Genomic DNA, 22415 nt, shown 5'->3' on the forward strand with positions numbered 1-22415 from the left:
ATTGTACTGATACGAAAAACGAATCTGAGCAGAGATAGTTTGTCAGTGGCGGATATTTTGTATTGTTATTATTTACTATAGCCTGAAGTTGAATTAATATTTTTTAATTCGTCACAATTTTTATTCACTTCTATGGTGATAAACAAATCGTTAGAAATTAAAATCCCGTTTTTAGTGGTTTTTCGTAGTTGTTGGGTGGTTTTTCCTGTGACATTAAATTACTAATGATAAAATCAAAAAATTACCTCTCTAAAGTACCATTTTGATCTAATTTGCAAAATACAAGATACTATAAGTTGAAATCAAAGCACTCTTTCTGTTAGAAAATTTGTATACAAAATAAAAAAAAATGAAATGAAAAAAATTATCACTCTTGTAAAATACTAGCTTCTTTGCTCCGCTCAGAATCTAAAAACAAAATAATTTTGGCGTATAAATGATTAGGTATAGTAACTACTGATTTTATATAATATTAATCGATCCAACTTTGGATAATATCGACGTATGCAAAAATAATGTATGAATGGGTACTATATATTAATTAATAGTAACAATAACCCAAATCATACGCCGGATTTGTATCTATGTGAAAAAATAGACTTCACAATAATAATTATTTTATTAGTGGCTATAATGTGGTGGCTATATTATGTATATTATTATATTTTGTATACGAGCCGAACGAGACACTATAATAAGCGTCGGTCACAGCTGGCGCCAAGACGTATAATAGTCGTGTTTCGTTATGTAAATGCTAACATTTTATCGGCTTCGCGGCGTTGTTCACAAGACACGTCGTTAAGGCCCAACGAGAACAACATACCTAGGTACCGGGCGTAGCGAGATATCCGTGAGCGGATCAGAACAGATCAGTGGTTCTAAGCAATAAACAGGCTTAGCGTGATGTCATACATAGAGAGAGCGGATGAGAAAAAAAACACCGAGAGAAAAACGAGATTGCAGGTCACGCGAAACAGTGCGTATGATTTTCAAACGGTCGACGACGACCTGTAAGTATCCACGGTGAATTGAACCACATTATATATTACAATAATGACATCAACCACGCGGAATCGAATTATTAGAAAATCGGTAAAAACAATTTCTTCGTCCGCCATAGCCACACCGCAGCCCGCCGCCCGCCGCCGAGTCTGTTGCTGCTCTGGCAAGTAATTAAATTCACATCGATCCGCGCGTACGGTTAATTTCCGGATAAATTTAATTCACCTCCATTACGATGATAATAATAATAATACACTCGTCTAGTCCTCGCAGCCGCTCCGGTACCTATTTCTCCTCCTGGCCTGCGAATGGCACCGCGAAACAGCTTGGTCTCTTTGTAACGTACGTCGTCGTCCCTCCCGGTCGTCCGCCACGTGCAGTCTCGACGATTACGTTACCGTAGACCCGGTATGATGTGGTAGTTATCGGTGTGACCGTGCGCTATTTTAATGCTCCCCGTGGAATGTACGATAATGAGTAATGACTGAAATGCGCAACAAGTATAGGGTTCGGGCCTTAATGTGCTAAAAAAAAAACATTAACATTTGCATTAAATATTATGCAATATTGTAGCACCACTGATAATTATCACGAGTTGAAAAAAAAAACTGTTACTAAATAATATGATTTTATTTTTATTTTTATTTTTTTTGGAGAAAACAGAACAGATATTTTTTTGTTAAATATATTATTTTTACGTGGATTATTTTTTCAAAATGTCGCAAATGTTGAATTTTGTTTTCTGTCAAGTACAACACTAAAACATAAAAATGTCAGGTTTTTGATTTTATTAAAAATAAATGGTTTGAAATATGACAAAGTTATAATGTAATAACATTTTGCAATACAAATAATCTTATTTATTATTTCAGTAAACTCTTTGTATTTTATTTTACGTAAAGCTGAATACTTGGTTTATCTATATATAAATACACAAATACAATGTAGGTACCCACCTACATTTTAAGAAACAAAAACCGAAATGTGTAAAAATATGCATTAACCATTTTTGAATTTGAAATCCATACCATCAGCGAGAGAAATGCACCTCGAATCAGGTTTCACCTGTTTACATTACGAATAAAAATACAAATGCGCTCAAGTGACGAGCACCAATAATAACAAAATATAGCATACTATTACCACGTCGATCGTCGTGGGAAAGAATATAAAATTTGGGAAATATTGAGAACACCGAGACGGTTTATAATATGTAAATAATGGCTAGGTGAAATCAACAACTGGACGCGTTTCATAGACATTTTATTACAAATACTTTTTTCGTTCTCACTACGTATCACACAATATAATGCTCGTAGTAAATACGTACCTATAGGCATCTACTTGGCTTGTATCACTAGACGACTTTCCAGCCTTTGATCACGTACATATATTACAATATATATTGCTTATATTATAACACTTGTTGTTATTGGTAGGCATATCATTCTAAACTTGTAAAATTAATTTTTACATTCCTGCAGTGGTTAATATAATACAGAATATTATGATTATGTTTCCCTAACATTTTATACTTATTTTATTGTATTACTAGGTAATAATTTATTGATTTGCCTGTTTGCATATTTTATGCAATTCTTCATAATTTTAATTAATTCATAAATTAATATTTTTTTAGGTTTAATAAAAAAATCTATTATGTTAAATTAAGCAAACAAATTAAATACTTACATAACAATTTAAAACAACGCATTACCAGCTATTACCTACATCTACCTACATAATTATTTTTCAGAACTCAACTACATTATATAGACAAATATAACGTCAAAACAAAAGTTATAAGTTATAACCACTGACTTTAAGTTGACTTATTTTAAGATTTTATTAAATTATATCTCAGAATTTTTTGAAACTATATTAATTTCTATAAGTCTCAAAATAATTAACAGTTGTTAAAACCACAAGAATATAATATTATAAAGCAATATATACGTTAACCTTCTAGTCAGTCGTTATATACTAACAATCGTTATATACTAACATTCATAATGTATTGACTTATTGCTAATTAAATTAAATTACTAATCGATTATATTTATAAATTGTTTTTAAAATTTAATTTTGATTCATTTTTGAATTCATGTTAAATGTATTAAACGATGTTCAATGGACAAATAAAAATAACCAATTTATATACCAACACACATGTAGATTTCCGGAAACGTAAACACAATATTATTGATTTATGAAAAAAAAAGTATGATCGGCAATTGCACTAGTTTAAAAATCAGTGTTCCATATAACAACATTGTAATAGTAACAAGTGTGGCTTTTGTTTCCATTTCCCTACTCCTGCACAATATAATGTTCATTGAAATGTACAATAAATCATTTATTATACGTCAAAAGTATCTGATGACTAATCTGAAGTTACTTATTTGATGCCGCATTTATCAAATTAATAATTAATATTGGTATTATGATTAATGGTATCAACTAATTCTTGTTTTAAACAAAACACATTGTAGGTACAAGATAAGTATACATCAGGATAAACTTCTTACTGATAATATATTCATATTTCCATTTTCCATTTTTTAACTATAGACATAGATGTTAATTTCAACACATTTTACATGGGTATCTAAAAGTAAAAATAAAATCGAACAATTATTTATTTAAAGAAACAACCAGACTAGATTCTATATCGGTGTAAAATATTAAATAACTACTTGAAACTTTTTTAGCAAACCTACAGTTCCAAAAAAAAAAATAAAATAAAGTGTCAACAAAAATAAATAAAAATCAATATTATATAGAAAAACCAATAAATTTCTTACTCTGCGTACTCTGAATCTATACGCCGCTTAAAAACAAAACTAAAACGAAATTTTCAATTAAAAATGAATACCGACGCTAACGCCATGTCGTTCTCGGCATTCCATGTATAAGTAAACACGCTTTTATATTTATACACTATGGGCGAATCAATACCCCTGGAGTCATCAGCATCAGGCACTTCAAATGCATATAGTTGTTTGATACTTTTCGACTGTTGAGATTCAATTATGCTGTTAAACTACGATTTAATAATATACGTCATACACAATATTGCATTGTAGGTATATAAACATTGTATCAATACTCGATGGTACAAATGCATATTTTAGATAATCGCCCGTGATGAAAATATAAATTGATTGGTTTTCACCGAAGTGTGAACATATTATTTTGGTCGAATGAAAATAGGCATGCATTTGATTTAAAGTCTGTAGTATCCATTGATATGTCGAGGGAGTTTATAAAATATTACTTTTAGTGAAAAATGTATTTGAAATTTCACTATGCAAGTTGTAGTGTGATTAATTAAGTGTCATATACAAAGTAACATATTGTATGAATATGAAATTGTGCTTATCACAAATAACATTATATAGGTAATATTATAATATATTATTATTAAATTGTTTTTTATAAAGATTTGTTTTATTTCGAGTACATATAAACTAAGATACTACTCGAATTTTGTCTTTAATTTATTATAAAATAAAATGCGTACGAAATTCCAAATGAACTTCTATGATAAATATTACTAAAATTATATTTTTTAAATTTGTCTATGATAATGTGTCTATATTGCCTACACTATATGCCGTACAACCGTGTTAATATAAATAATATACCTTTGGGATCGACTACAAAAACCGAATTTTGCTTCATTAACCTCAACGCATAATAGCAGAGTAGAGTACATAATAATATTATCGTCATTATGAATATTCAATGGTTTATTATTGCATTGCAAAATAATTCTGCTTAAAACTCTGATTTTAAACGTGTTTGTATAGGGCAATTAACTTAATTAATTTTACTAAAGCGAGCTCCAATTAAAATCAGTTTTTAAAGGCAGTAATTTGAAATCGCTTTCAAGTAAAAATAATAGTAGATTACTGGCTTCACTTCAATGTGAAACTAGTAAACAACACCAAACTTCCTCTACTCTATAAATGTATAGCTTGTTAATTTTATAAGACCTATTAATTGTTGTCATTCATTAGACTTATTACGAAAGCAGTTCGATATTAGTTTATTCAATGGAATAATATAAAAATGAATATTATATCAAACGATTAAAACGTAATATAATATTACATTTACTAGGTACGTCATTAAAAAGTACATTGGATATTTACTTCCTCGATATTCAATAGTTTTTGATATTATGTGTTTTTTAACTCTGATGTTTTATATGATGAAATCCAAAATTTATTTAAAAATGTATATCAGTATAGTGTACATCAATATTTAAAAAAAAATTATTTTATTATAACTTGATATTGTATGTGTCTTATGATAATAGAAGTTCTTGATTAATTTTGTATTACAATTAATCAAATTTAGAATGTTGTAACCTGAAGATCTAGGTAATATACACAAATTCAAATTTATATATTTTTATGATTGTAAATCATAGATTTTTTTGGTGAGCGTGTTTCTTATGTGGTGTTTTATTCTTAAAATGTATTCGAATGATATATTTCAGTTATGTATATGGTATATCTAAAACAAAATATTATTAATATTAATGTTTTTCTTCTTCCGTTACGAAGAAGCTATTATATTATTTACATATATTTTGTTAACTGTATATGTTGACATTGAACCTCTAAAGTATATACCCTACTTTATTCTTCAACTAGAACAATATTGTTTTAAGTGTTGTAAGCTTTTGAAAATATACACGTCATGTAAATTTGTTTAAAATAATAAATTTAATAATTAATATTGTTTTTATTAAAATAATTACACGATTTACATTTTTAATTATTTCATAAATGTTTTTTCCAGTATATTATCTACATCTAAAATAAGTAGAATTTCATACAGATTTCAAAAATATAATATTCATTAGTTATAATTTTATAAATATCTAATAAGTAGTTGTATGCTGAACTAAAATAATATCTCTTTTATTAATGCCTTCAAAACGACCCTATTTTTACATAAACCAGACTTTTCAATTTCACCAGTCAAGTATCATCGTAGGAAATTACCATTAAATAGCCAAAACATCATCGGTCAAAGTATAAAAATAATATAAAAATTCTTAAGATTTCTTAAGATTTCTTCTTAAGGTTTAAATTTAAAAAAATGTGAGCTTTTAAATAAAATAAGCCAAATACTTACAAAATTACTTTAACATAAAAATTTCAAAAAGTTTAATTTCTTTGAAAGAATTTAAATTACAAAGATTGACTTTGAAAATGAGTGTAGCACGTTAAGCACATCGAAGGATAATCTTGTGAGAGTACAACATTTCGATAAAGTAAAAGAAATAGTTATATAAATATTAATTCAGATTACTCGAATTATTTACCTGCTTCAAACGTATTTTCGTAAGTACTCTGATTGGATGGAAATACTTAATTTAACATTATTTTGTCTATATATAATTATTTATAACTAACTGTATATTATTTAACCCATACGTTGCATTCCTAACCTTTGTAATACACGAGTGGTTATGAAAATTCCTTCTTTCGTAAATCGGTTTCTATCAAAATTCAAACAATGATCCACTAATATTTTCCAAACGAAAATACTATTAAATATTCTCAACAGAGAGCATTTTTATGTTTAAAGCAAAAAAAAAAGGGGGGGAAATGTAGAAGGGTAGAGTAGGTAAGTGGCAGGTAATCCACGAAAAGTGGCCTGATTCTACTCATTTAGAATGCCAGCCAGGCGTCATACATATTATTCAGATGGTCTCGAAGACCCGAGACGGTCTTTCGTAGTAGACTACGCTATTAACGGCAATTTGCGTAACTCAACTACGGTGCGTGCACGATAGGTACTTACGTGTGAATTGAGTATCAGCCGTTAATATTTCACATTGACTTGAGTATAATGTGGAGAATAAACTTATTTGCTACTTACGGGTGTAGGTTACACTTACAAAAAAAAATAATATTATATTATAATAAACATAGTTATAATTTATTTAAATAACCAGTATTTATAGAACTAAGTCGTGACCTATATTTTCGGTTCATAACATATCGATATTGATTATTTTTGTTACTATGAAGACATTATTAAAACGTCGATGGAATAATAACTATCCAAATAATAAGGCGCTATTATAATACACCTTTAATTTTAGTACACATGTAAAAATGTATAAAACTTGATATTTTTCACAGTTATAATTTATACCGTTATAACTACAAAAATAATATTAGGTTATGGGGACCGTTATTAATGGTATATGGTTTTCTCACATTATAATTTTAAAATGTATTAAACATAAAAATTAATTATTATAATTATTATAATTTCGAATGGTTTTAATTAAAAACAACACAAAAAATACTTTATTAAAATGTATTAAAATGCTTAGTATTTATCATTTTTTTTATTATTATCATAAATACAAGGCCTCGATTGCATTATGGTCATTGGCCGCTATTAGAGCGTTACATATGGGTTTTTGGTACATTATAGATAAGTTATTATTTTTATATGACATCGAATTAAATAAGTAATTAAGTACAGTTAAAAATTAAAAAAGAATAAATATGTGCATTTTGATTTTGTTCTGATTGTATAAATTGATGTCTTTGATAAATTTCAGTAGGTTATAGATGTTTAGAGGTTAAGTGTTGAGGCATTTGGAGAGGTTATTTGGGACTTTGGAAAGTTATATTTTGATCTCTCTTCATTAAATTGACGACGTTCTAGTAATAGAGCTTAGCATATTGTATAAGTTAAATAAGTACCATTTTATGTTTTTGTTTCATTTCAGGGAAATGTAATGCAACAACTACTATCATTCCACTTCCTTTTAGAGTTGATCACAACTGTACCCTTTATTTTCACAGTTAGTATTTATTATTTATTATTTATTATTTATGACGGATAAGTCAATAACGCAACTGTATATTATTATTTTACAGATTTTCCAACCAACATTGATCAATCTTTTCATACCAGTGTTTCTAAACTGTTGGTTGGCGAAAAAATCCTTAGAAAATATGTTTGTCAGTGAATATTATACAATTTATCGTTAACAATGTTATTACGTTTTCGTTTTCGCAAAATTATATTTCAGAATGATCTTCACCGTGCCATGCAAAAATCTCAATCAGCACTGTCCCAGCAGTTGATGATACTTTCCGCCACTCTTCTCTGTTTAGTATTCACTAGGTGAGTTCTCAGTTATAATCACAGGCCAAATAGTAACAACCACTTATGACTATGTTGACTGTATATAGTGTATGTGGTATTCAGCATTTCCAAAGAGCTGGCCATCGGCATCTGAGCCTCTTCCAGGCTACTTATTATGTGGTGGTCACATTTTCTACGGTCGGATACGGTGACTTCGTGCCAGACATTTGGCCTTCACAGCTCTACATGGTTGTCATGATATGCATAGCACTCATCGTTCTTCCAACACAAGTAACATTTAAGCACATTCAGTCAAATCCACTTTTAATGTTCTAATAAATTTAATTGGAATTAATATATTATACTGTGTTTGTTGTCTTAACTTATAGTTCGAACAGTTGGCGTTCACGTGGATGGAGAGACAGAAACTAGGTGGTTCTTATTCATCTCATAGAGCACATTCTGAAAAACATGTAGTCGTCTGTAGTACAACTCTTCAAGCTGACACAATTATGGATTTTCTTAATGAATTTTACGCACATCCATTACTTCAAGTTGGTGTATAGTCATAATATTAATCGGCTCTAGTTTTAATTAAAAATCCATAGAAACAGCTACATCGTATGCACCTGTATAATATGTAGCATAATATATTAGCTACATTTCTAAAGTTTTAAGCTTGAAGGTGGGAAATTTAATTTGTTAAACTACTAAACTATAACGAGGAATAATATCTACTGTCACGGCGAAAGTTAGATTAAAATAAAATTCTAAATTATTACGCATTTTAATAAATTGTTCTATTATAATTAATAGTAATCATGGTCCAATCAAAACCAAAACTAAATGTTTTTCTATCGTATTTATATATTTATGTAAACGCGGTTTAATAGCGCACGTTGTTTATAGACATTGATTTTTAGAAGTCACGATTTTTTTTATACACTTAGGTAGGTATATAGAAGAACGATACATCTTATTAAATTTGTATAAAAAGCATAATATTATTGTTAATAATATCCAATTACGTTTACTTCATTATTTTAGTGCGAGATTTTAATGATTAAAATTATAGTACATTCAGAATTTTCTGACTGAAGATAATTTTGAATTTTTAAGCATAATATTAATTTTATCAATACACAAACACAACAATTTATTAACACCATGTCATATTTGTGAACGATACAAATTTATTCTATAATTAATGTTTACTACAAAATAGAATATACGTTAAACTTTGTTGATCTAGTTCAATTATTTATGTATCTAATGGTATTATAATATAATTATATGAATGGGGGTCGACCCTAAAAGTTAGTTAAAATGCATTTCTTTGATATTTTTTTTATAAAAAAAAATACTTGGTTTAAAAAATAGTAGGTAATTAATTTAGATAACCTGTTCATCGTAAATACTAAATATGCACACATTTGGGGTACAACTTGTGATTGTTTTTCAAATCAAGTTTTTCAGCAATGGCTTTGAAAGTTTGAAACCAAGTGTTAGGTCTTACAAGCGTACAAAGCAATTAAATAATCCTATGTGCTTCAAAAACAAAATGTTTGTGGAATAAACTGACTTATAGATTTATAGAATTGTAATTGATTACAACGTATTATACTGTTTATTTATACAAACTTTTTATTAAAATTATTATTATCAGGACTATTTTGTGGTCCTATTATCACCAATGGAACTTGACACCACAATGAGAATGATTCTCCAAGTACCTATTTGGGCACAAAGAGTTATTTATATTCAAGGGTCGTGTTTGAAAGATGGAGATCTGTCCAGAGCTAGAATGAGTGACGCTAAAGCTTGTTTTGTTTTGGCTGCCAGAAATTATGCCGACAAAACTGCTGCAGTAAATATTTTTCGTTAATTAATTTATTAAAAATAAAATTATAACTCGTGCTATATATTATAAGGACGAACACACAATCCTACGTTCGTGGGCGGTCAAGGACTATGCTCCAACTGTACCCCAATATGTTCAGATATTTCGACCAGAAAATAAATTACACGTGAAATTTGCTGAGTTTGTTGTATGTGAGGATGAGCTTAAATATGCTCTTCTTGCTAATAACTGCACATGCCCTGGAGCATCAACACTAGTAACACTTCTACTGCACACAAGTAGAGGCCAGTATGTACTACTTTTATAATTTAAAAAAAAAACCATTTTTAATAATCCCTAAGAACTGCTTCTTACGACAGCTTTACAATAATGGTCTCACTGTAAAACGTACTAACTGCTATGTAAAATTTGTATAACTTGTGCACAGGGAAGGTCAGACTTCGCCAGAGGAATGGCATAGGCTGTATGGTAGATGTTCAGGAAATGAAATCTACCACATACTTTTAGGAGACAGTAGATTTTTCGGTGAATACGAAGGCAAAAGTTTCACATATGCAAGTTTTCATTCACATCGAAAGTACATTACCACAATCAATACAAATAAAATATAATTTAAACGGAAATAATAATAATTCACTTCAATCTCAGGTTTGGTGTATCATTAGTGGGTGTGCGGCCGGCCGATTTACCTGAGTTTTATGAAGACACGATACTTTTAAATCCTGGTCCTAGGCATATAATGAAGAAATCCGATATATGTTATTACATTAGCGTTAATAAGGAAGAAAATTCATCGTTTGTTGTTTCAAATAATGGTTCTGCGCCCTCAAAACATCTTGATAGTATGTTAAACAATGGTGAGTTGATAGTATTATTTACATTTAACCAGTACTAACTAGTTTATGTACAGACAATATATAGTATCTTAATTTATAACATATTTCAATTTCAGATAAGCCCACCGAAGTTCAAAAAACTATTAGAGAAAGTTATACGTTCCAAAACAAACAAACAGAAGAACCGACAATCGTAGGTAATCATTTGAATATCCCAAAGCCAATGGATATGAACCCGAATTTATTGAGCCCTGAAGTGCTGGGTCAAAGAAGAGGTGATGTCGATCAACTAAATGTATAGAGGAAAGAATCAAACTATTCTGTGTTTAGGTAGTCGCCGTCCAAGTATATTACCAGTCGCTGAAAATATAACAGGTTCGTCATTAAATATATCTGTACCTCCCCCAGAAGAAGATGGAGATGAAAGCGAAGATGAACTCGAAGATGAAGTCCCATGGAGATCGCCGAGTGAAAAAATAGCGTAAGGATATACAAAATAAAATAAGTTACAAATGTAAAATATATTTTATAATTTTCATGCATTTTGATTTTGTGTGGTTGTTAGTATGCGCTGTATCCTTGCTTGAGGGTGATGACCTACTGATTTGAATAATATAACTGACCGAATATTGATGGGTTCTGAAATTAAAATTCACAGTTACTATAACATATAATTATTATATTGAACCAATATATTGGAGTTAAATATTTTTCATTTGTAGTTTTGATTGTATCAAAAAATAAAATGTAATATAACAAGCTGATTCATACAATCAAAAATACAATTTCAAAAGTAGTTTAGTACTATAGAAGTTTATAATTTAGTAGCAAATGTAAACATTATCTCAGTAAATAAGTTTAATAAATTCTTGAATAAGGTATATAAAGTTTGATGAACCCATTGAAATAATATAGTAAAAATTCTTTATCTTTATTTTTTTTTCTACTGAACAAAATAAAGTGTCCCTGGTGTATAAAAAATAAAGTGGTAGAAAAAATCTGTAAGAAAATATTTTTATGTTCCTTATTATACTGTCTTGTAAAACAAATATTTTAAAATACTTTGAAGCCAAAAAAAAAAATTAAGAATACATAAGGTTCATACAAAAAATACTACACGGGATTATTAATTTAAGTCATTATAGGTACATAAAGTTTCTTGGCGATATACAGTTATTGATATTTCTAAAATTTTGAAAAATAATAAAATTACATCTTATATTCAGTTTTTTAACAATGTTTCAATTAAGTTGTAGTTTTAACTTTTTTCTAATAGACGCTTTCGAGTTAATGTAAATTGATGACATTAAATATCAAACTAATACTATTATATATAAAATAAATGAAGTACTTAAAATCGGAATAAAAATGTATAATATGATGTAAAATTATTTCCTTGCTTTTAGTTTCTTCTTATCATATTTTTTACTAAAAACAAGGGTTGTAATAATATAATAAATCATCAAAATAGAAAAAGTGCATTTTTGTACCTATTGTAAATATTATTTAGTTTGTAGACAAAAGCTAAGAAAACTAAGAAAACATTTAAAGTATTGTGTGGCAAATGTACTATAATAATGACAAAACTAGTCATTATCCTTTGGTGTAACATAATATGCAAAGAATAAAGATGAGTTAATGTTTATTAGTTTTACATATATTTTCAACATTGTCTAATAGCTTTGCTAGTATTTATTAATAATGTCTAATAAATTTGGTTTTTGTCAAAAATATCAACTTTGACACTTTGACAGTAACACAATTATCTTATACATAGGTATTGTATAATAATTATAATCACATCACGTTTTTAAATAATATGATATGACATAGGATATTTTTGCAACTATTTTTTTTAGTTAATAATATAAATTCGTCATTTTTTAATACATATATTTTAAATTAATTATTTCATAATATGCCAGCAATAAGCATTTACGCAATGGAATCAGTATGGTAGAAAATATGTGTTAACATATATATAAGAATTATTGCTTAACATTTAAGCATAATGGTAAGACTTCTACATTTTATTTTTACTAAAAATAATACAACGTGACCGATTTTCAAATCTGATTGAAATATTAATCAAAACTTTTTTGAATTTATTCTATTTTTAGTATTTTATCTATCGCTTACGAAACGCAGTCAAGATCACAACATATTTGAATGACATATTGACATTGACATTTAAAAAATAAACACATTTTCAATAGATACATAATATAGGTCATACAATAGTCATTATTGAACTCACTATTTTTCGAGCTCAAAAGTAATATATAAAAATAAAAAATAATATCTCACCTTACCTTTTTCCATATAATATTTTAGGCAGATGAAACCTTTGACTTAGTAATATTTTGCATGTCGATTTCGTTTGTACATTGTTTTTTTTTTCGCATGTTTGTTAAAAACTCAGATTCCGCGTTACAGCGGATGGCGAGGAAGACGTTTACACACAGCCTGTTTGGCATGCTGAGTGGACCAGGCAAGTGTTTATGCAACGTGATGCCATTCTGTTAAATAAAAATTTAAAACCGTCGACCCAAAACATCATAAATGTAAAACGTGTTATTTTTCGGTTACACGTTTTTTTTTTATTTAATTTTTAATTTTACTATTTTTATTATTTATTTTTTTTATTTATATAGAATAGTCAAAGGATTCCCACCAGTGTCACCGTACATAGGTGTCAGTCCCACATTGTGTTATTTATTAAAAGAAAAAAAACCGCTGTGTTGTCTACAACTCGCCCAGGTAAATATTATTTTTTATGACACACGCTCGTACGTATACGTTTAGATTTTTCATATTATGTCCCATACCACACTCATCTAATAATTATAAAGTTGTACGGAAAGTCAAATTTATTTTAAAAATACTAAGCGTATAATTTTAAACCCAAATACAACCGTTGCGGTTTTAGTATGTCCAAAATGTTAGAAGTCAATGATAGTGATGGTACAATATCTATCAATATTTATAAAATTATTAAAGCTCTATAATATTATTTTTTACTAGGCAAGAACTATCTTAAACTATGCTGGTATACAAAAATATTAATTATTATTGTCAATGTTTGTTGTTAAATACATAGAGTTTCATTAATTAAACTAAGATAATTTGTAAACTACAAATTCTGAAACTAATTTTTATCATATCATACAACAGTGGAGAGTGTACCTACATTATTTTTATAAAATAATTAGTTTCCGATTATTCTGAATTCTAATTACTAAATTAATTAAACAGAAATATATTATTATTAAATTATTTTACCAAAAATAAAGTAAGGTCAAAAATAAAATTAAGTACTAGGTATGCTATATACTTTTATATACTATAATAATTCTTATAATTTATTCATTTATTTTTTATTTAGCATCATAAAAGAAATAAAATATAAATTACATATGTACAATTATTAAATGGTATATCGTCAATTAATTTACCAGTCACTTATACTGTATGCACAATTATCAAAACAAAATCAATAAACTTAATCAAATTTTAATAATAACAGGTATGTGAACATTGTTCTTACCGAAACGCCAATGACTACAATTGGCAAAATAAAACCATAATTTTAGCTGCCGATTACGCATCCAATGGAATTTACAACTTCATCATACCATTGAGGGCACACTTTCATCCGAAAACGTCCTTAAATCCGATCATCATACTATTAGAACGACGTCCAGATATTGCGTTTCTAGACGCCATTTCATACTTCCCACTTGTTTACTGGATGTTGGGATCCATAGATTGGTAAGACTGATTAACAATAATAAGCATAGAATGAAAACAAAAAAATAATAAAATGTCAAAAATATTTAAAAATGTAATGTACAGCAGGCCAGTCAAACGTACAGACCTATCGACTGGGCCAAAAATATTGAATAGAATACTATTCGGGCCGCATAAAAACACCCTTTGAAAAAAAAAGATTTTTTTACAACAAATGCTTGCTGGAAAAACTACATAATAGTATAATGTATACCAAATGTATTTCTCTCCGACACAGTGCGACTCGAATGAGAACCGTATTATATTTTTTTGCTTTTTATTTTCATTTAATTGTTCAATAATTCTGGTGTGCCGAGGGTCGCAAAAATAAAGAGTCGAATGCCGCGCATTTGACATTCCTGATGTGTAGTGTATTAATGTACATTGTACATGACCCCTTTGCTTATATCTACTGTAAATTGTGTCATAAATCAGTTAAACTAGTATAATATAACATGTGAAGATAAATAAAACATATAAGTAATAAATATATATATAAACATATATGAGAAACTCATATGGCGTCATATATATTATATAATATTATTATTATACATTGTTTAGCTCTGGAAAAAAATGATTTCAACAAAACTTATTATTATAATATATATTATGTTTGCCGTATCTGATACTGACAGGATATTCAATACGTGCATAATCTGACAGCTTGATGAATTATTGATAAACAAACTTACTAGTGTAGGTACCTATTTGTTGTAATATATTATAGGTGGCTGGATGTATTATAAAAGTATCTTAAAACGTGTATGAATGCTATAGGCGAATATAAAGTAAATACGATTCAATAAAAATAAAGCGTATAATAGTTTTATTCAAACAAGTAATATAATAGGTTACATTGACAAATGACTTGTTACAGATACAGGATGGGTATTACTTAATTTGAGATCAAGACTATATGGACAATTATTTAGTTCACAAAAGAAAAACAATTAAATCAAATTGATATTTTTCACAACATTTATATTATACAAACCATGCGTCCGCCCATATTTATAATTAGGACTTGGAAGTTGCAAGACTTGTATATTGTTCTATATGCTCTCTACTTATAGCACACCAAGCTAGAAATCTGAGCCATACAATGGTCAGTTTAAAAAATGAATATTTAAAATCCATACACTTTGCATATTATTTTGTCAATTTCGGGGGAAAAGTCCATATTTATTGATTTTTATAAGCATATTATATGCATATTTAATGTTTTCTAAAAATAAATGATCTTTTCCTTTCATAATTGAATAATAATATTGAATATTATATAACTCAATATGATTTAATATAATATGTAGGTATTTATTGTTATTGTCGCAGTCGACTATTAATTAAACGACGATGCGATGCGCTTGTAATCTCTATCGTACTAATATTCCGATGAACTATCTTTTCAAATATATTTTTAACCATTTTTTTAGTTAAATAAAATATCAAAAATTACATAAAGTTGTCCGCCATATTTTAAATATTGTAAATTTATTTTTCAAATTTTACATTAATTCTTTTAGTGCAAATTAAAAACAACATAAAATTATATTTTTGTAGTATTGAATTTTTATGAATATTTATCAGACTTTTTTGCATATTTGACATATTTTCATGCATAATTTAAAATTTTTTTCGTGCATATTTACATGCATTATTTTCCTTTTTTTATTTCTTATAGCTTCTGAGTCCTATTTATATTTTATATTATAGCCCACTTGTTCAAGAATATTATGTTATCGTTTTTTAATTATAAAACTTCTGTTATCAAATGTTGACGACCGAGAGGCAATAACGAAGAATCTTTTGTGGATCAGGCACACTTATTTAGGTATCGGTATTTAATACGAAAAACCCTATACAAAATTGGCTTTTGGTTTTGCGATGGATAGATTTATAGAATATAGACCCGCAATAATATATTATCTTGTATTCTTGAATTAATCAAACCAACCCATCATTTAACATTATTTAAGCACCCTCACAATTTTTAACGAATCATAATACAATAGTTGAAATAATATCATTATTAGTTCAAGGTATTAATTATTAGTTATTAGTTATTACCTATCCGGAAAATAAGTAACCATAAAATCCATCAATCTTGTAATATCATAATTTGACTGAATACGAATAAACGCGCAACATTGCATAACTTAATCCGCACATAGTTTAGTGAAGCAATGTGTTATGTTATGTGAATTCAATAAAAATAGCAAAATTAATTTTAAAGTTTTTAAAAATATATGGTATGAGATGTGCTGTTAAACTTGTACGTACGTTTTAAATAACAATAATTATGATAATGTGTCAAACATTTTCTGACAATACGAGAACTAATGTTTCAGATTGAGAAATACGTGTGATAGCGTATAATTAAATTATACTTACTTGTACTGTTTACATACAATTTACGGTGTTATTCTGCAGAATATTTATACGAGTTATTTATAGTTACAATAATATGATTTTCAGTTTGGATGATCTCTTGAGGGCTGGAATATTATTAGCAGAAAATGTAGTGGTGGTAAATAAAGAACTATCAAATTCGGCTGAAGAGGAAACATTAGCAGACTGTAATACCATTGTAGCAGTCCAAACAATGTTTAAGTAAGTATTTTCCCCTTGGAAAACATTAATATTTCAAAGTAATTTCTTAGGTATACTACAGAAACTTGTTTCAGTTATATCAAACTGTTTTTGATCGTTCAATAATATATGTACATTATACATATCCAATTTAGAAATTGACTATAAAAACTTTGTTTTTATTGAATACATAAAGTTGATATAAGCATGATGCGGATATACTTAAATATATTTAACATTATATGTAATATCATGATTTGAAATACAAATATAGGTTCTTTCCAAACATTCGTAGTATAACTGAGTTATCTCAATCATCCAATATGAGATTTATGCAATTCAGAGCACAAGACACCTATGCGCTGCACTTATCAAAAATGGAAAAAGTAAGTACGGTTTTCTTCGAATTATGAAAAAAGGCATGATGGCAAGTCGATATACATTGCAAACTTTCAAATTATAAAAATTAAGCCACTGCTACCCATAATGTATGTTTTGTATCGTTATCTGTTGTACAAATATCTGATACATTGTGTGTGATATGCAAATACTTTTAATATTTATTACATATTTTTCAAACATTAGTAATAATTATCTTAAGTGTTAATCATCATCAATAGAAATAGAACATTATCAGCGTTCATACAATGACAAAATTAACATATTATGTTAATCGTGTAACTCACCTGAATTAATTTATGACTGATTATAATATAATTATTTTGATAATATTTATTATGTGACTGCATGAACTGAGCACGTAAACATTTTCACTTGTCTAAATATGTTCACACACACCTTTCTGTAAACTCTTTATTTTATGTTTAAGATCACTATAATACAGTAAAAGGTGGAGCATTTAATCGGTGCAGAGTATTAAAATAATATATTTGAAAGTAATATTGTAAGACATTGCATTTTAAAATCATATTATTCTGAAAGCAGCTCTGTCAATTAAACCCTTTAAACGGCGCCTTTTTAACATTTAAAGTTGATAACGAAAATTATTAAATTAATAAACATTTTAAAACTGTAGGTACCTATTAATATAATAATGATCTTAACTTAAAAATTTAAGTCCAAATGCCTCAAAATTAAAATTTTAAAATTTTTATTTATATACCTACCTACATGTCAATACGCATAGTTTCCAGTAGGTATTACGTTTCAAATTCAAAAATAAAAGCGACGCTAATACACTGAATATTACATTGTATTACAATTTTAAATACATAAAACCCGTAAATTATGCATATATCTAAGTATAATGTTTTAAACTTTTGAAGGTATAATTCGAATTTATTGTAATATTAGTGTAACAACATTTGTTGATTTATGTTTTTTTTCCTATATATAGCATGAAAAAGAAAGAGGCTCACACATATCTTACATGTTCCGACTGCCATTTGCGGCTGGTTCTGTATTCAGTGCCAGCATGTTAGATACACTGTTATACCAAGCATTTGTAAAAGATTATGTCATCACTTTTGTAAGATTACTGTTGGGCGTAGACCAGGCTCCTGGTTCTGGTTTCCTAACTTCGGTAAGTACCCGTTACCAAAGAAATGTTCCTAATTTAATTGTTGTACGTATTCTCAAGCCTTAATAATAATTAATTAAAAATACAAACAATAATAAACATATCTATGATAACTTACGAAATTAAGATTTAGAAATATTATACGTGTATAGAATAGGTGATGAATCCGATGACTTACCTAGCTCATAAATTAGGCTATTTGTATGTTGTGTATTTTAATTCCACGTAGAGTTATTTATACTAACGTAAGGTAGACAAACCATGAATACCATATTAACATAACCATCTAAACATCCTAAACATCAATGTTTATATATATATAGATGAAAATTACAAAAGAAGATATGTGGATACGAACATACGGTCGTCTCTACCAAAAATTGTGTTCTACTACTTGTGAGATACCTTTAGGAATTTACAGAACTCAAGATTTGTCGAACATAGAATCACCACCGGTATGTGCAATTTACTCAATTAATACTAGTAGATTTTTCAATAATTCGTTTGATATTTATACTAATTTCTTCACTGAATGCCAACCAATGTACACGTTGAGACTATCAACTTTCTAATTACCAGTTTATTCTTCTGTAACTTACAGGATGCATGTGGTACAGACTGCGATAAAATATCTGAGGTATGCATCTATAACTAACATCTATCAATCATTATGTATATTTATTTCACTAATGCTTTGTATTCTCACTTGGTCCTAAATTCATATCGCTGGCTTATTATTTCCTAAACATAGGGTTCGGATCACGAAGCTTACATGCCCATTCCAACTAACTGTCTGCCTAATTGTCACAGGAACCAAAATTCTGTAGTGAGTACTTAAGTAAATAGTTATAAATAATAATAAATTAGCAGAGTTTAAAAAAATATAACAAGAAATCCATTATTAACATAAACAACGCAATGACTTATTATAATGAATTAACTATAATAATATACTAACTAAATCTATTTTAATTGAGCATCGACGTAAGTACTAAAAAGTTCAATTTAATTACCTAATAAACAAAACTTTACATTTTATATACATACATTTTTAACAAATGGAAGTTTAACTATAAAAAAAGCACTTGAAATTTCAATTAGAGAGGTACGTAAAAATGAATAAATAGAAAAGACCACACAAACTTTATAGTCACATCATGAATTTAAATATTATTTTCTATCATAATTTCAAATTCTAAGAATAAAAATAAACGACAAAAAAATGTCACTGGTGTTTGATTTACCAATATAATACATATGTATTTTCTTATGCAGTTCAAATCATAAAACAAATTAAAAATATTATTTATGTATGTGTTCTATAGACAAAAATAATGAATCAGATCTGTTGACTATTTGACCTATTTGACTTGTTTAACATAAAATCATAACATTACCCAAATGCTATATAAAACAAAAATATGTCTCATATTAGTCTTTCAATTGGTGAGAAACGTAATCCAGTTTTATATTATTAGTATATAATATTGTTATATTTAGAATTATAATTCACATAATGTTAAATGAGTTGATTTTGGAAGTCACAAGGTATCTTGAATGTTAGAAAACAATAAGTAATGCATGACATAAACATTTTTTTAATGCATATTATTAAGGATTGCTTGAGTCATAGTATGCATTATTACTAACATAATATTAATCTTCATAACAAATCAAATACAATCGCATAATATAATTATTCGGTATTTGTTTACATATTATTCTGTATTTGAAATCTTTTCTCGAATGTGCTTTATGTATATGGTTGCGCTAAAATGATATACAGCTTAGTCTGATAATAAGTAGATTATATAAAAACATTTTTTTCTAAACTATCTATTATAGTACTTAGATAGAATATTGAACTGACAAATAGAAGTATTTAAATGTAATAAAAACAGTAAATTATTTTTAAATTCTACATTTTTGTATTTATTCATACACTGCGTGTTAATATTGATAAACATACTGATATGTCAATAGTTCACATTCAGTTGATAACGTGAAAATAATTACTAGTCAACATTTGAGCGAGACAATTTCTAGCGTACAATTTAAAACAAAACTTTTTTTTTTTATAATATATAATATAAATGTCTGTTATATTTAAATTGTATAAAAAGTGGAAGAGGCACGCAGAAATGTTAGTAGATGAATTGCGTCACACATAATTTCTGCCTTCAATTTTAATCATGATTAATTTTGCAAAATTAACTCAAAGATCTTCTTCTTCTTCTTTTCTTTCGCCCTCCTTCCACCACTTAAAGATGTGACAATTGATCAATACAATTTAATTATTATATTTGATCGAATAACATTAACTTTCTGATTAGTGATAATTTAATATTTTATAAAAAGTATGTCAAAAATGAAGATTAACTAAAAAAAAGCGAGTAAGTGGATGTCGTTCTGCTGTACAGTGGGTTGCAAGTGGGTCACTGTATTGGATGGTATAAAATTTGAATTCAATAATATAATATCATTGCATACGAAAAACGATTCTGAGTGGAGATGGTTTGTCAGTCTAGGATATTTTATATCATATTTATATAGTTATTCCTTATTATTAACAAAAGTAACTAAAATCCTTATCCTTAAATAAAAAAACCCACATCATTGTAAAACCAATACATTCATTGCTCCGCTCAGAATATAAAACAGTTCATAAGTCCACAATGAAATTGTTTTATTTATTTTCATTTTTCAGTTTTCTATACATTACCACTAAATCCCAAACCATTAATAGCCAGACAATAGCAATAATATTTTCACCGGATTGGCCACCAGCTATTCACATGGACCTAATTTTTGAATGATTTTCAGTATCAGTAAAATGTGTATTAAAACATCAGTATTATTTACTAAAAAATATACATATCCAAAATGATAAAATTGGTAATTAGGTATTTAACAGAATAACAAACACATATTAATATTCAATATTATAAAATAGTACAAAAAAAAAAATATCCATGGAAAATCAAAATAAAACCCTTTTATTATAGGTACTTTGTAATCTCTAAAACTTTTTATAGTAAAAATGTAAAGTGTTAGACACGTTTTTCGTTTTAATAATCGTTATAAATAACAGGATAATACATTTTTTTTTTTTGTAAATTAGAAACCTATAGTAAAAATCATATTTTAAGTAAATTTCTGATTAAAACTCAGAATTCCAAAGTCTACGATAGGTATATAAACAGGTTTATAAGTTTAAGTTAAGTTACTTTTAACTAAGCTACATCACAAGCTAACTATTATTGAGAAAAGAAAAATATTACTAATTTATCCATTCACGGTTGTGTACTCATTAGTCATTATCAATTAAGATTTATAATTATATTTTTCTAATAATAAAAGTAATATTTGTATTATTACTAGTTATTAATGAAAAAAGTAAATGGTTTTAACTAAGTTAAGTTACTTATTTTTCTAATTACTTGTAAGTTAAAAAAAAAGATGATTAACATTCAACTCTAAACATAACATACATTTTTTACAATAACTCAACTTAAGAAGTTAAAAAAATTAGTTAACTTTCCCAGCATTAACCAAAGATGTTTTTCAAATTTAAAGTATACCGATGAAAGATAAGTAAATATTTTCTACATAATATTATAATGAATACCTAGGTATAATAATATTGAACGTATCGTATAAGAAA

At 27.5% G+C, this 22415-nt stretch overlaps 1 protein-coding gene across 9 annotated transcripts in view; it reads left to right on the forward strand.

Annotated features, from left to right (window-relative positions):
- LOC132942494 (potassium channel subfamily T member 2) overlaps nt 1-22415 on the forward strand; it is a 176224-nt gene that overhangs the window by 147908 nt on the left and 5901 nt on the right. For 5 of the 9 annotated variants that reach the window (XM_061010917.1, XM_061010921.1, XM_061010918.1 and 2 more), the window contains 20 exons: nt 7772-7846; nt 7923-8006; nt 8078-8172; nt 8241-8424; nt 8523-8687; nt 9800-10000; nt 10065-10282; nt 10422-10571; nt 10643-10851; nt 10947-11105; nt 11161-11311; nt 13253-13321; nt 13485-13590; nt 14357-14601; nt 17098-17232; nt 17486-17597; nt 18569-18754; nt 19075-19206; nt 19353-19388; nt 19503-19577. In XM_061010917.1, the coding sequence (XP_060866900.1) occupies nt 7772-7846; nt 7923-8006; nt 8078-8172; nt 8241-8424; nt 8523-8687; nt 9800-10000; nt 10065-10282; nt 10422-10571; nt 10643-10851; nt 10947-11105; nt 11161-11311; nt 13253-13321; nt 13485-13590; nt 14357-14601; nt 17098-17232; nt 17486-17597; nt 18569-18754; nt 19075-19206; nt 19353-19388; nt 19503-19577 (2787 nt within the window). The remainder of the gene's footprint in view (nt 1-7771; nt 7847-7922; nt 8007-8077; nt 8173-8240; nt 8425-8522; nt 8688-9799; nt 10001-10064; nt 10283-10421; nt 10572-10642; nt 10852-10946; nt 11106-11160; nt 11312-13252; nt 13322-13484; nt 13591-14356; nt 14602-17097; nt 17233-17485; nt 17598-18568; nt 18755-19074; nt 19207-19352; nt 19389-19502; nt 19578-22415) is intronic. The other 4 variants (XM_061010925.1, XM_061010926.1, XM_061010923.1 and 1 more) reach the window with 3 other exon arrangements.

The sequence above is a fragment of the Metopolophium dirhodum genome, chromosome 4 (genome assembly GCF_019925205.1).
Source record: "Metopolophium dirhodum isolate CAU chromosome 4, ASM1992520v1, whole genome shotgun sequence".
NCBI classification, from domain to species: domain Eukaryota; kingdom Metazoa; phylum Arthropoda; class Insecta; order Hemiptera; family Aphididae; genus Metopolophium; species Metopolophium dirhodum.